This window comes from Gigantopelta aegis, chromosome 8 (assembly GCF_016097555.1).
Source record: "Gigantopelta aegis isolate Gae_Host chromosome 8, Gae_host_genome, whole genome shotgun sequence".
Classification (NCBI taxonomy): domain Eukaryota; kingdom Metazoa; phylum Mollusca; class Gastropoda; order Neomphalida; family Peltospiridae; genus Gigantopelta; species Gigantopelta aegis.
Genome location: NC_054706.1, coordinates 19,414,324 through 19,429,479, shown reverse-complemented (window position 1 = coordinate 19,429,479; position 15,156 = coordinate 19,414,324). Strand labels below are relative to the sequence as shown.

General features: G+C 36.4%; 1 protein-coding gene across 1 annotated transcript in view; it reads left to right on the top strand.

Annotated features, from left to right (window-relative positions):
• The first annotated feature begins 8,113 nt into the window (after window positions 1-8,113).
• Window positions 8,114-15,156, top strand: part of LOC121378836 (phospholipase B-like 1) — a 32,878-nt gene continuing 25,835 nt past the window's right edge. Inside the window, exon 1 of the mRNA XM_041507173.1 lies at window positions 8,114-8,248. Within this exon, the coding sequence (XP_041363107.1) occupies window positions 8,158-8,248 (91 nt within the window). The 5' untranslated portion in view covers window positions 8,114-8,157. The remainder of the gene's footprint in view (window positions 8,249-15,156) is intronic.

Here is a 15,156-nt window from a genome sequence, read left to right as displayed (position 1 = left end):
TAAAACATTTCTTTCTTTCTTTTTTTAGAGGACTCTCCTAAAGTGTGATACATCAAGGGTTGAGCACTGGACATATTTGAATAGTTTTAGTTCTCTACTGGTCCAGCCATAGGGAACACATACAGTTTTTCAGACTTTTTTGTTTTTACGCACTGTCTCAAGCTATGGAGTTAAAGTTCTGTACATAGTTTTATTATGTACAGTTGCAGATCAAATTTGTGTTTCATGGCAACGTGCCCAGTTTTGACAAATTAAGTTTGACTTTCATGTTTAATTTTATTTGTCCACCATGATGTTTAATTGAAGTTTAAAACCCTATATTGAGTTAGGTTTTTAAAAATAATTTTCCAGGTGTGAGGACATGATGCTGAGTTTGATGGAGGAAGAGGAGATGAGCATGTCGATGGTGACGTCCCTGAATGATGTGATCGCTGATGGAGCGGCTGTCCCCACAACACCGCAGGCAGACCACGCAATGCAGGGACACACGGCTGATATCAGTCGGCCATCTTGACAAGGGGGCATCGGCCAGCACTGAAAACAAAACAACAACAACAACAAATGAATCTATGTGCAAAAGTCATGGATCTGAGAGAACCTAAGCTTATGTTTGCCTGCTTGTTGAATATCACATTTATTACAGAACCTCTGTGGATTCTGAATCCTAGCTAACACATTTGCCAATGCAGTAAATCTGTGCAAAAAAGTCAGGAATAAAGTAAATATAAGAATGTGTTTAAGTTAATTAGCATATTACAGATCCATTGTGTATGGATTCTGAACCTTAACCATCACACATGCCATTGCAAAGTATCCAGGGCCATACCTAGTGGGGCGGCAAGGGAGGCAGTTGCCCCTCCCAAACAAATCTGGTAAAAATAATAGAAATGTACGGTACTGGTTATTGATATTGACATTTTAGTTTTGTAACCTCCCAGAAATGGCTTGTCAGATGGTATATCAGAGCCTGTAGATTTCAACATTTCCTAGGGGGCATGGCCCTGGACCCCCTAGTGTCTTGTGCCTTCCATGCTCGTTCCAAGAATTCATCTGGCCCCCCCCCCCCCCCCCCCCCCCCCCCAAAAAAACAAATTCTAGCTACGGCCCTGGTATCCATGAGCAAAAATCGGGAAGCCAATTAAACATAAGGTTGTGTTTGCCTGTGGGTTAATTAGTATATTTAATGTGATTGTTGTAAGGATTCTTAACCAAAACCACCACAATTGCCCCAAGTTCAGCCAGCGTTTTGCTATGGTTCTCAAACTATTTGATTGGTTTCCGACATTGCCATTTGTGTTACATTGAAGCACATAAACCAGTCTAGCGGACGTTTTTCTGCTTGGTCTGGCTGAACTCAGCCCTGCTATTAAAAAAACCCAATGAACAAAACTTACCTAGTGGACAAAACATAAGTCTATATTAGCATGTTCATTAATCGTCATATTTATTTGTTTGTATAGATATTTAATCTTAAAACATTAAACCACAACTGCCATTATGAAATATCATTGAATGAAAGTCATATAAGAGTTAATGTTAGTTTGTTGTGAGGACACCAGATGAGTGCAATTGAAATTGTGATTGATTTCCAGAAAGTAGCATTTTCCATTCAATGACAGCAGGTTCTGGTATGTGGTATTTGTGTTAATGTGGACCCCCCTGGTTACAGCAGATAATGCAGTGATAATTAACTGATATGTTGGTAATGCTTCATTCATTAGAAGTCGTGAATATCGTATTTCCCAATTCACAAGCTGTGAAGAGCATTGGTTTGGAGCAATAATAACCTGTGAACACAACTTGTGACTTAGGGTAGGATTTGCTGTCTCGGTCTTCGCAACACGTGAAAAGAATGGCAGAACAAACACAAATCATTTGTGCAATTATGAGTTGGGGTGTGTGAGATTCGAGTGATGGTGCTGATTGTCTATAAATCGACTTTGTGAAGTTGTGTTCATAATTTGGAACTTGTGAATTCACGATATTCACGAATGCAAATGAACGCAGCATTAAGGTCAATGACAGTTACTTTTCGCACCTTTGCTTTGGCATCGTACACCATAAATATAGCATATCTTACCATAATTTCACTTGAAATCCATATTTCATAAAAGGTACAATTTTTTTGTATCACAAGATTTTTTTCAAACACATTCAAGTGCATTAGTAATGTTCACAAAAAAAAATATTCAATAGCAATTTTGCATTGGAATTTTCCCAGCATTTTTAAAACCGAAAGGTCATGTACCCAATGTATGGTTATTGTAAGGAGATGCAAAGTGACATCATTGGAATACTGACGTCATTCAAATTCAAAATTAACTATATTATTACATTGCTTTGTCACATTAAAATAAAAACTGGTCTACTAACATTGACCCCTGTCAAATTTCTATAACAAGTGGACAACGTTGTTTACAGGTTGGTATTTTGTTATTTTTCATAATTCTGGACACAGTATTAATTTTAAGTTTTAAAAGATGAAATAAATAAAAAGTACCACTTGTCAAATATACCATTGGATATGTTTTATTTATTGTGTGTGATGCCAAAACAAGGGTTCGAAAAGTAACTGTCATCAACCTTAGACACTGGTACTGTACTGGTAATCATAATGCACTGGTGTTTTTAATATCGTATTTGATGGTACTTAAAATGTGAAGCAGAAACAGTGTTTTTAAAATGTGAAGCAGATACAGTGTTTTTAAAATGTGAAGCAGATACAGTGTTTTTAATATCGTTGTATTTGGTGGTACTTAAAATGTGAAGCAGATACAGTGTTTTTAAAATGTGCAAACATTTACCGCTGCCTCCCATTCACATTCTGTTGTATTCTGAAAGCCTGAATTCACCAACATTAGCCTTTGTGCTTTATATGTGATTAGAACAAATGTACCTGGTTTTAAAGTATATGTACAGTTTTGTATGAAATGTATATATGTCATCTTTATTGGGTTTTTTTTTGATAACATGCACGATCATGTTTATTAGTTTTACATTATGTAAGATCCTGTTGATACACTAGTGCTGTGATAAATGTTTTATGCATGTTTTTGGCTTTTGTTGGTCTGCAAAAAACAAAAACAAAACTTACACTGTTATAAACCCGGTTTTTTCCAACGTTATTAAAAATGGGTGTTCTTCATATTAAAAATGTTTTTTAAAAATAGAAACATTCCATGATTAGTCAGCATTTTATTTTTTGTGTGTCTTGAATAACAAAAAACAGTGTGTTTTATAATTCATAACTTCCACCCCATTATAATACAGTTCTGAATTGACCTATCATTTGTTAAGTAACCGTCTGTCCCGGACTCGTCTACTTAGTGGCAGATTACGTTTCAGAGCAGAGGGCCGGTACAAAATACCAAGTAGTTATCGGTGTTCATGGTTGAATATGATAATTTACTCATGCATGCATGCATGCATTTCAAAACAATTCATTTGTGAGAATAAATGCTGTACAAAGTGTCTTAGTATTGAGTGCGACTTTCATTAGTTCATGTACCTTTTGTCCAATAATAGCTGATTTTCATTTGTGCTGGGGTATCGTTAAACATTCATTCACTCACTCACTCACTCACTCACTCACTCACTCACTCACTCACTCACTCACTCACTCACTCACTCACTCACTCACTCACTCACACTCATTCATTGATTCATTCATTTGTTCATTCATTTGTTCATTCATACAATCATCCAGCTATCGTTCCTGGTGGTTTGATGACATGGTACGTACTGCACTCACTCACTCACTCACTCACTCACTTTGATGACATGATACGTACTGCAGTCTTCACCAGGGAAGGCGAGTGATCATTCTCCTAGAAAGTTTAGATCGACTAAAACTTGTAATCAATGTTATTTCAGTCATCATGTGGTTGCTTGTGTTGGTATAAAGTGCTCCTACTGGCAGTAACAAGTTGGAATTTCCCTATTAGCTCAGTTGGTAGAGCACTGGACTCTCATACTGAGAATCTATGGTTCGAATCCCCTAAGTGGAGGTTGATTTTTCTGTTACACTTGGCTGACATCATTTTGCTTGTGGTGAAGACTACTGTCATAGAAATAAAACTAATTAATTTGAAATGTAGACAGGTGAAGCTGAAACATTTTGTTGTCAAAAATACACTGTAGAAAAACCACAGCTAAAGAATGGTCTCCGTCACCTGCAACGTGATCTCTTATTGTATTTGATTTAAACAATATTTATTTCTGTTAATGCTAACAGATGCGGGTTCCCTCTCTAAGACTATATGTCAGAATTACCATGTGTTTGACATCCAATAGCCAATGATTAAATCAATGTGCTCTAGTGGTGTTGTTAAACAAAACAAACTTTGTCTTTTTAACATTTTGCTGACAGATGGGATCAGTCAACAGTCCTAGCCAATATAAAGACCTTTCCTAGATTATACAACTGAAGTAATAACTGCAAGGGTCTGTCTAGGATCGATCCCCGTCGGTGGACCCATTGGGCTATTTCTTGTTCCAGCCAGTGCTCTACAACTGGTGTAACAAAGGCCGTGGTATGTACTATCCTGTCTGTGGGATGGTGCATATAAAAGATCCCTTGCTGCTATTCGAAAAGAGAGTAGCCCATGAAGTGGCGACAGCGGGTTTCCTCTCAATATCTGTGTGGTCATTAATGATATGTCTGACGCCATATAACCGTAAATAAAATGTGTTGAGTGTGTCGTTAAATAAAATATTTCCTTCCTTCCTTAATGAACAGCTGAGTCTGTTACGCAAAGAAGAATCTTATTTATCATGTTTAGGGATGCTGTCAACTATATTACATTTAATTTTGAGAAAAATACAATTCAACTTGGGTGAACATTGATAAAGCATTCCATATCTTAGCTAAGTTAGTATTTGGTTGTGAATCTCTGTACTAAAGTAGCTTAACCTTATTGCCCTTGGCGCCATTAATGGGCTGGTTTCTAGCTAGTGCAAATATGAAAGAAAAAAGGAAATGGTTTATTTAACGACGCACTCAACACATTTTATTTATTTTTATGGCGTCAGACATGGTTGAGGACCACACAGATATTGAGGGAGGAAACCCGCTGTCACCACTTCATGAGCTATTCTTTTTGATTAGCAGCAAGGGATCTTTTATATGCACTATCCCATAGACAGGATAGCACTGCAAATATGAAGGTTAAGTAGCAAGTGGACATACTTTAAACATGTGTCGAGGTGATGTAAACGAGAAATGGTCAGTCCTTTTTTTTTCTCTCTATACCCTGCTTCTGTTCTATCTTTTACATTGTAGAACCTTCATGCCAGCATTTCACACCAACCCTTCATCCCCACCCCCTTTATTTATTTTCAAAATTGCTACACCACAGACAGATCACCAAAGAGATCAAGTGACAACTGGTTTTATTTCAAAAACAACAATATATAACATATGCCAGCATGCAAATTAAGCTTAGTCAGACCAGTACAGCATGACCTTGCATCAGGCCCAGATGCAAAATTTTTAATGGGGTTGGGGTGGGTGCGTACACACCCGTCACACACACACACACTGCGACATATGGACCTGCACATGGCACCAACACTTAAATTTGTTAACAATCTCTCATCGCAGCTCCAAGGTTGACCACTGGGTTCACGCTGACCAGTGAGTTGAGGATAGCATAAGCAAATTCTGGCAAAAACAAATGTATTCAGGCAAAATTAGCAGGCCTGAAACCTCCATATATTTTTATCATTCTACCCACAATATTAGTTATAATCCATGTAAAAATGTGTTGTGATTCATTTGCAGCCCTATATTGCTGTTTGGCAGTCCTATATAGCTGTTTGGCAGTATAATTATGCTCATATGAATAAAAGTTGTTATCCAGTTTTGGGCATTTCCGTTTAATTTGAACAGATATCAGCCTAGGTGCAGGCTGAACACTGGGTTTGTTGCTGATGTAAATTGGACCAGTATCTCTTCCAATTTTTAATATCCAGAAAACATGTATTCTGGTGGTAATGAATGTAAGTTCTGGTTGAAATGTTTTCCACATGGATAATATTAAATATTTCAAGAAATACATGTTGCCGTTATATGGCAGTGTTAGTCTTGAAGATAAGGCAAATGTTTATACGTGTCAAGACATTGTGTGTGTGTGTGTGTGTGTGTGTGTGTGTGTGTGACTGTGCGCGTGTGTGTGCGTGCATGCATGTGTATGTTTGATTAATTTGTAGTTTTGTAAATTCTCAATATTTAAAACTGGTCATATTTTGTAAATGTAACAGTAAATTAAACTTGTGTTACACACAAAGAAAAAACCTTTATGACATGTATTTAAAAATAATAAAAATGAAATTAAAAACAAATTACTTACCTACTGTGTTCTTTTTGTTATTTGAAATTGAAATCAAATGTCTGTTTGTGTGTTTGTTTTTTTGTATCCAGCCATTTAGCAATATTGTTGCAATTTTATTATCCTTTGATACTTGTATTAACGACCTGAAAACTGATAGACTCTGATAACTAATACATTTCAGGATCCCAGAGTGTATTTGAAAGTGTCTGTGTGTGTGTGGGGAGGGTCCATTTTCGGTTTGATGGCCAGGAGGGATGAAAATACATGTATTTGAAGGCCCAAACATGTTAGGAGTGCCCCAGTTTGAGAAATGTTTGAATTTCAGGTATTAAAATACATTATGAGCTTCTGACCACAATCTCCAGAGCATATGTAGTTTAGTGTACTCCTCACCTCTCCACCCTACAGCCCCCCCTCCCCATGGGCGTATGGGGACTCTTTTGATTTAGGGGGGCTGGAGGGGTTGATTTGCCCGAAATTTTACCCAGATAAAATTTGCCCAAATTTTCCCCACTGTTTTGCCTGAATTTGGTGGGGTCGTACGCCCATGCCCCTCCCCCCTCCCTGGAGTACAATGAAGCACTGGATAAACAGAAAGAAATGTTTTATTTAACGACACATTCAACACATTTTATTTACGGTTATATGGTTAAGGACCACACAGAGTTTGAGAGGCTACTCTTTCCGATTAGCAGCAAGGGATTTTTTATTTGCGCTTCCCACAGGAAGGATAGCACAAAGCATGGCCTTTGTTGAACCAGTTATGGATCACTGGTCGGTGCAAGTGGTTTACACCTATCCATTGAGCCTTGCGGAGTAGTCACTCAGGGTTTAGAGTCGGTATCTGGATTAAAAATCCCATGCCTCGACTGGGATCTGAACCCAGTACCTACCAGCCTGTAGACAGATGGCCTAACCATGACGCCACCGAGGCCGTTCTGGATAAACAGAAATGCTGACGACCAACTTTGGTATACCCCCCAAAAAGACTATCATACTGTGGTAGACACATAGTGGACTCCAGTTCTAGGAAAAAAAATAGTTTTGTTTAATGACACCACTAGAGCACATTTTCAAACCATTTGTAATTCTGATAGTCTTAGAGAGGAAACCCACTACATATCTTATTAGTAGTAAGGGATCTTTTATATGCACTATCCCCTATCCCCTAGACAAAATAGCACATATCACAGCTTTTGATATACCAGTCGTGGTGCACTAGCTCAGTCAATGAGCCTTCGGACAGGGGCTGACCTTGCAACGGGCAAATGCTTTACTGCTTAAACATGTCCCTCTCCCACAGTTCTATGAAGGCACATTTTAAACTACAGCAGATTATTGTTTTAGCTTCAGTTGGGTAGTTTGCTGCAGGGCAAAATTGGTATTATGTTGTTATTGTTTTTTTGTGTTTTTTAAAAAATATAATAATAGGTGATAGAATTAAACACCGATATATGTCGACAAATAGAATGAAAAAACCCCCAGGGTTATTCCTTAATTTTTACATTATTAGGTCTAGCTAAGGTAGGCCTAAAACACAAACAAAAAAACGCATCTGCAATTATTTTTAAAAATGAAGAATTGTTAATAAAACTTTATTTAAATATTTTAAATGCCAGACGACACGTAGGTGCTGCACTATTTATATGAATATAGGCTACTATTGGTCTTACTATTATTAGTTTTATTTAACAATGTTAACACTGTTGGTAATGAGAATTGGTTTGGTGAAGAGGAACCTGCAAATAGCCGTATTGTGTCACATGGTCGTCATGTGAGAGGTTTGTTCACATGAGAAAGACGTAAGAAAAAGTCAAGACGATCGATGGCATCTCAAACCTGTTCAAGTCCTGTTAAAAGTTGTCATATGTGCGCAGTCATCTATATTTTAATACTGATACCAAGTGTGCTGACAGGTAAGATATCAAAGAGTTTAAAAAAACAATCGGGAGTGTTTTTGTGCAAAATCTAATTTCAAAATGTTGATGGCCACAGGTAGGCAATTACGGATCTAGGAAATACATTGGTGTGTGTGTGTGTGTGTGTGTGTGTGTGTGTCAATGACAGGTGGCCGAAGGGAAAGAAATCGCCCTGTCTAAATTTCAGATTTTTCAAAGGCAAAAGGTAGTGATACTGGATTACGAAATATAAGCATTATGTTGCTTTTATAGAACAAAATGTTTACAAAGGTATTGTATATAATTAAACCTCACACTAAACTTACACAAATTCTAACAAATATTTTTAGCGGGGGTGCGGGCGGAAATAATACTGGCCGAAGATCATAAATGTTCCTGAAAGGATTCCTCAGATTCCTTTTGTAACATATTTTTTTTAAAAGAAGCAAAATTTATGAGGGGGCAGGCCCCTGGAGCCCCCTTTAGATCCGCCACTGGTAGGCCTCTAATATTGTATATATACATACAGTGATTCTGCCAGAAAGAAATTTTTGGGTATAGTGTTATGGAATTGAATGCAAAAACAGTCAACAGGGTGTATGGGTGGCCTCCCCCAGAAAGAAAATGGGTTAAGTTTAGGGTTAGGGAAATCATACAGTAATGATAAAGAGTCATTAATTCTGTCAAAAGCTTAAATTAAAAAAAGTCTAAGGGTTGAAAATTAACAAGAAAACCATGGTCGCCAGCAGGGCCAGTTGAAGAAAACTGTTACTGGCCCTTCTCAAATTCAATCTGATTAAAATTAGCTCTACTGGTCTACCAGTAGATCTAATAGCATTGTGTGGACTCCCCATGTCCAGGTGTCATTTCATGTGTAAATAACAATTTAAATATCAACCAATTACACTTCACCTTTTATAACGTTATTCGGGAGCATACAAATTCTAAAAGTATCAAGCGAGACTATTTATGCAATAGGCGAACTTGTTGGCCTATTTCAACATTAAAAAACAGGAAAAAGTGCAGTAATATACTCTGGATTGAATACTAGTATAAACAGATTTTATGGCTATACCATCACGTTTTTTTGTTGTCTTAAAACAAATTTTATATAAAATTTTATATTGAAATATAGTTTCCGGCATACTTCGTAATTCACCCGAATCATTTCGTATACCCTCGGCATAATCCCAAATGTTTTCAAATTCTTTTCAAATCACTAGCATGATTTTGCATGTAAGGTTTTGATTGGTTGAATGAAAGGTCCAATGGAGTGCTGGTAGATCCACAGGTAATAGTAATGAACCAGTGGAGCTAATTTTAATTAGATTGTTCTCAAATTCAACTATCCCTCCAATTATCACATTGAAATTTAACTGCACAGCCAACATCAAAACTTTTGTTGAATAATAACTATGTGCTCACCATGTATACATGTAGTCCATTTGGGCAATACGTAAACGATGAATTGGCATGTAACTTCATAATGAATAAATTAAGTTAAAACTCATATAACAACATGTTATTAAACTGTATAAAAGCCATACCAACTCAAATAACATTTTTAAAAAAGAAAGAAATACAGTATAAATAAAACTGTTTCTTTACAAATTACCATTAAATTATACAGATTAAATCTCATTTTTAATACAGGGGTGAAGACAAAATGCTAGAACAGCCAAGGTATGCAGGTTAACTTGTATTGTCTCTGAAGTAAAAGATAATTTAGTAAACTAGCCTGGAAATGGCAGTCCTCTTTGTGGCGATGCAAGAGGGATGAAATCTCTAGTAAAGGATTTCTTTGAGAGTAGCTATCCTCCTAAAAGATCCATGGAATCATCCACTAGCTATTTTGCCAAATGCCCATTCGACTCTGCATTGTGCAGATACGACCCTGGTCGTGTATTACGGTTTTGTCGTTCAGATTAACTTGGATGTTCCATCAATTGCCTTAAAATCTGTATCACAAAAGAAGATTCAACCTATGTGCAGTTTGTTGGTAATTTGTAAACAATTTTTTTTTAATTTACAAGGAACTTGTTTACCCAAAAATGCTATTTGAGATGATATGGGTTTAAAACTTAATAAATTAATATGTTTTATATGAATTTTATTTTTATACATTATGAAGTTAATGCCAACTGGCAACTCATCGATTCCCTTTTGACTCTAATGGACAATAGATGCAAAATTAATATGTTCTGCCTTAATAAAACGTGTGTATGGTTGTGCATGCACATGTGTGCGTTTAATTTTGATATTGTAAATGCTACTAATAAAATAAATATCGAAAGAAAAATAAATCTTTGAAAAAACAAAACAAACAAACATTTTACCAAAATATATAATGTACTTTGTTATATGACAAAGCATAAAAGCATACATGTTGTTTAATACAGTACTCTTTGAACCATTGCGTCATTATGATTTTGTCCCAGAATAATATAAGTCAATTAAATATGATTAATTTTTACAATAACATTAAACAACAATTGTCAAAAAATAGGTCTACTAGAGAGATTAATTATTTGATTCACTTTCAGTGCATTTCTTTTTAACTGGTACTAAACACACCAGACTCTAAGAATATTTTACAAACATAGTCCGTTGGGCGACTTGATTTTAGTTGCCCTTACCCAATAAAGGTCGCCACAGCCAACCAGGTGACTGCCAATTTTCAACCATGAAAATCTGCAAATATTTTTGGGTATGTGCCCTATCCGTTTTACCCTCTGGCAGAACCTGACATATTATATGTTTCCACTATCAGGAGTGGAGCCACTGTAAGCTTGGGGTGGGATGATCTGATATTAGGCTTGTGGATGGGTTTTTTAAATGTCTTTTAGCATGCCTGGGTCAACATATCTTGAAAAGGAACACCCCTGTTGCATGTCCATCTGTTTCTCCAGGGATATTGACCGGTTTAAATAAATTATATGCCTACATGTACATGTATGTACTACTCTTGGTTGGAGTACGACCATTTTATGCTAAACAGATGCTATTTGCATGGGCTGAAATTACCTCAAAGGAGTCTCCGATGTTATCTGTTAATTTACACATGTTTGCAAACTACATGCATGTGTGGATTCACAATTTTGTAAAGAGGGCTCACAATTCTAAAACAGGCAATTGGATTTTGTTATAGACATATGGTGCTACTCCGAAAAATACATATGTGCCATCAACTGAGGTTGTTGACATCCAATGTTTCGGACTATTTTGGGGCATGCTCCCTGGTTTCGACTTGTTGTGTAGCCACTTTGACAATGATATTTTATTTTGTATTGAAAAATAATATATATAGTGCTGGATATACTTATTGCTGGCTTACTGGGATATGTATTATTACAGAACATTGCAATGTATGACTATTTATCATCCCGCAAAAACCAGGTAGATTGTGTTTCTCTAGTTCTAAGGCTCATTCCTGACGTTACACATTAAGTATTACATAACCACCAGCTCGCCAGAGGGCGTACTCACTGAGATGGTACAAAATGGCTGCGCCCGTTATATATAATAGCCGTCACATTTAACCGTTTTATAAACAACTGATACGATTAAATGCTTAATATTTAAACACTGACTGACAATAAATGCTGGTAATGTACCTTTAAACACTGACTGACAACAAATGCTGGTAATGTACCTTTAAACACTGACTGACAATAAATGCTGGTAGTGCACCTTTAAACACTGACTGACAACAAATGCTGGTAATGTACCTTTAAACACTGACTGACAACAAATGCTGGTAATGTACCTTTAAACACTGACTGACAACAAATGCTGGTAATGTACCTTTAAACACTGACTGACAACAAATGCTGGTAATGCACCTTTAAACACTGACTGACAACAAATGCTGGTAATGCACCTTTAAACACTGACTGACAACAAATGCTGGTAATGTACCTTTAAACACTGACTGACAACAAATGCTGGTAATGCACCTTTAAACACTGACTGACACTAAATGTTGGTAATGCACCTTTAAACACTGACTGACAACAAATGCTGGTAATGCACCTTTAAACACTGACTGACACTAAATGTTGGTAATGTATCTTTAAACACTGACTGACAATAAATGCTGGTAATGCACCTTTAAACACTGACTGACACTAAATGCTGGTAATGCACCTTTAAACACTGACTGACAATAAATGCTGGTAATGCACCTTTAAACACTGACTGACAATAAATGCTGGTAATGCACCTTTAAACACTGACTGACAATAAATGTTGGTAATGCACCTTTAAACACTGACTGACAATAAATGCTGGTAATGCACCTTTAAACACTGACTGACACTAAATGTTGGTAATGTACCTTTAAACACTGACTGACAATAAATGCTGGTAATGCACCTTTAAACACTGACTGACACTAAATGTTGGTAATGCACCTTTAAACACTGACTGACAATAAATGCTGGTAATGCACCTTTAAACACTGACTGACAACAAATGTTGGTAATGTACCTTTAAACACTGACTGACAATAAATGCTGGTAATGCACCTTTAAACACTGACTGACACTAAATGTTGGTAATGCACCTTTAAACACTGACTGACAATAAATGCTGGTAATGCACCTTTAAACACTGACTGACACTAAATGTTGGTAATGCACCTTTAAACACTGACTGACAATAAATGCTGGTAATGTACCTTTAAACACTGACTGACAATAAATGCTGGTAATGCACCTTTAAACACTGACTGACAATAAATGCTGGTAATGCACCTTTAAACACTGACTGACAATAAATGCTGGTAATGCACCTTTAAACACTGACTGACACTAAATGTTGGTAATGCACCTTTAAACACTGACTGACAGTAAATGCTGGTAATGCACCTTTAAACACTGACTGACAATAAATGCTGGTAATGCACCTTTAAACACTGACTGACAATAAATGCTGGTAATGTATCTTTAAACACTGACTGACAATAAATGCTGGTAATGTACCTTTAAACACTGACTGACAACAAATGCTGGTAATGTATCTTTAAACACTGACTGACACTAAATGTTGGTAATGTATCTTTAAACACTGACTGACAGTAAATGCTGGTAATGTACCTTTAAACACTGACTGACAATAAATGCTGGTAATGTATCTTTAAACACAGACCGACAACAAATGCTGGTAATGTATCTTTAAAGGTAGGGTCAACTCAAACAAGAGCCTTATGTGTTAGAAAGATGCATACCCGGACCACCAACACATCATGATACTTTAGCAAATGAAAAACGCGTAATTTTAGAGTTAATAAAAAATCATGATTATTCCTGCTAACTGGGGGCAGCCATTTTGTTTCATTTTTGTGACGTCCGGTGGGATAGCTTGGGGCGAAGTGATGTCAGCTCCTGACCATCTCCTGTATGTACAGTGTAAACAAAAGCAGTAATTTTCGACATGCGCTTCTCTTTGATCAACCCAGACTTGTAAAACATGCATAAATGACATAATGATATAATAGAACTATTAACTAAATATGTTTCATAGTTGCCTTAATGGAACAAAATGGGGTGAAGTAGTATTTTTGCTCTGTTAAACACATACCAAAGGGAAAAATGTACACTATTAGGCTCTATTGATATGCTATGTTGGAGCAAAAACACGACAACCCAGCGATACCCAAGTGATAATTTTCTTTTTGCTTGGGCCGGAATTACGTAAACAAGTCTTCAATTCTGTAAGTTTTAGATGGAAAACATGCTACTTACTTCAGTCAATAGTTTTCACAGAACTATTTACAGTAATAAACTATGTCCATTACCATTTTAGGGGCGACAGGTAATATTCCACAATACCGGTATGTATTTTTGTGTCTAGACTGTCAATTAATTGGCTCGTCTGGTTACCAATAAATCAATTTTTCCTCCTAAAAACTGGCCCACACTAATGCATTCCAATGATATACATATTAAAGCAATGCTCAGTAAGTATCACACCTGCCAATCAGGAATCACAGGTAGAAGCAACTAACAGCATAGACCAATTAACTAAGAAAACTTCTCTGTGTATCATTTATCAGTTTTGTAGGTTAATACAATGGCACAAAACATTGTTACATTATTCTATCGACAGTGTTGTGTAGCCACTTTAAAGGACAATGATTAGATTTTATTTTTTAATGAAATATGAAACTTAAATATATATTTTGAAAAAAAAAACTGGATATACTTATTGCATTTTAGCTATACTGGGAGGCTATGTATGGTATTAATTCATGAACATTGCAATGTATGACTATTGAAAGTCATCCCGCAAAAACCAGGTAGATTGTGTTTCTCTAGTTCTAAGGCTCATTCCTGACGTTACGCATTAAGTATTACGTAACCACCAGCTCGCCAGAGGGCGTACTCACTGAGATGGTACAAAATGGCTGCGCCCGTTATATATAATAGCCGTCACATTTAACCGTTTTATTAATTAACTATACGATTATACTTAATATTTGATATTAAGCAATAATGTGCATTATATATCGTTGAATATGCATACCAGGCCAAATGCCTTAATTGTCCTTTCCTTTAAACACAGACTGACAACAAATGCTGGTAATGTATCTTTAAACACAGACTGACAACAAATGCTGGTAATGCACCTTTAAACACTGACTGACAGTAAATGCTGGTAATGCACCTTTAAACACTGACTGACAGTAAATGTTGGTAATGTACCTTTAAACACTGACTGACACTAAATGTTGGTAATGTATCTTTAAACACTGACTGACAGTAAATGCTGGTAATGTACCTTTAAACACTGACTGACAATAAATGCTGGTAATGTACCTTTAAACACTGACTGACACTAAATGTTGGTAATGTACCTTTAAACACTGACTGACAGTAAATGCTGGTAATGCACCTTTAAACACTGACTGACAGTAAATGCTGGTA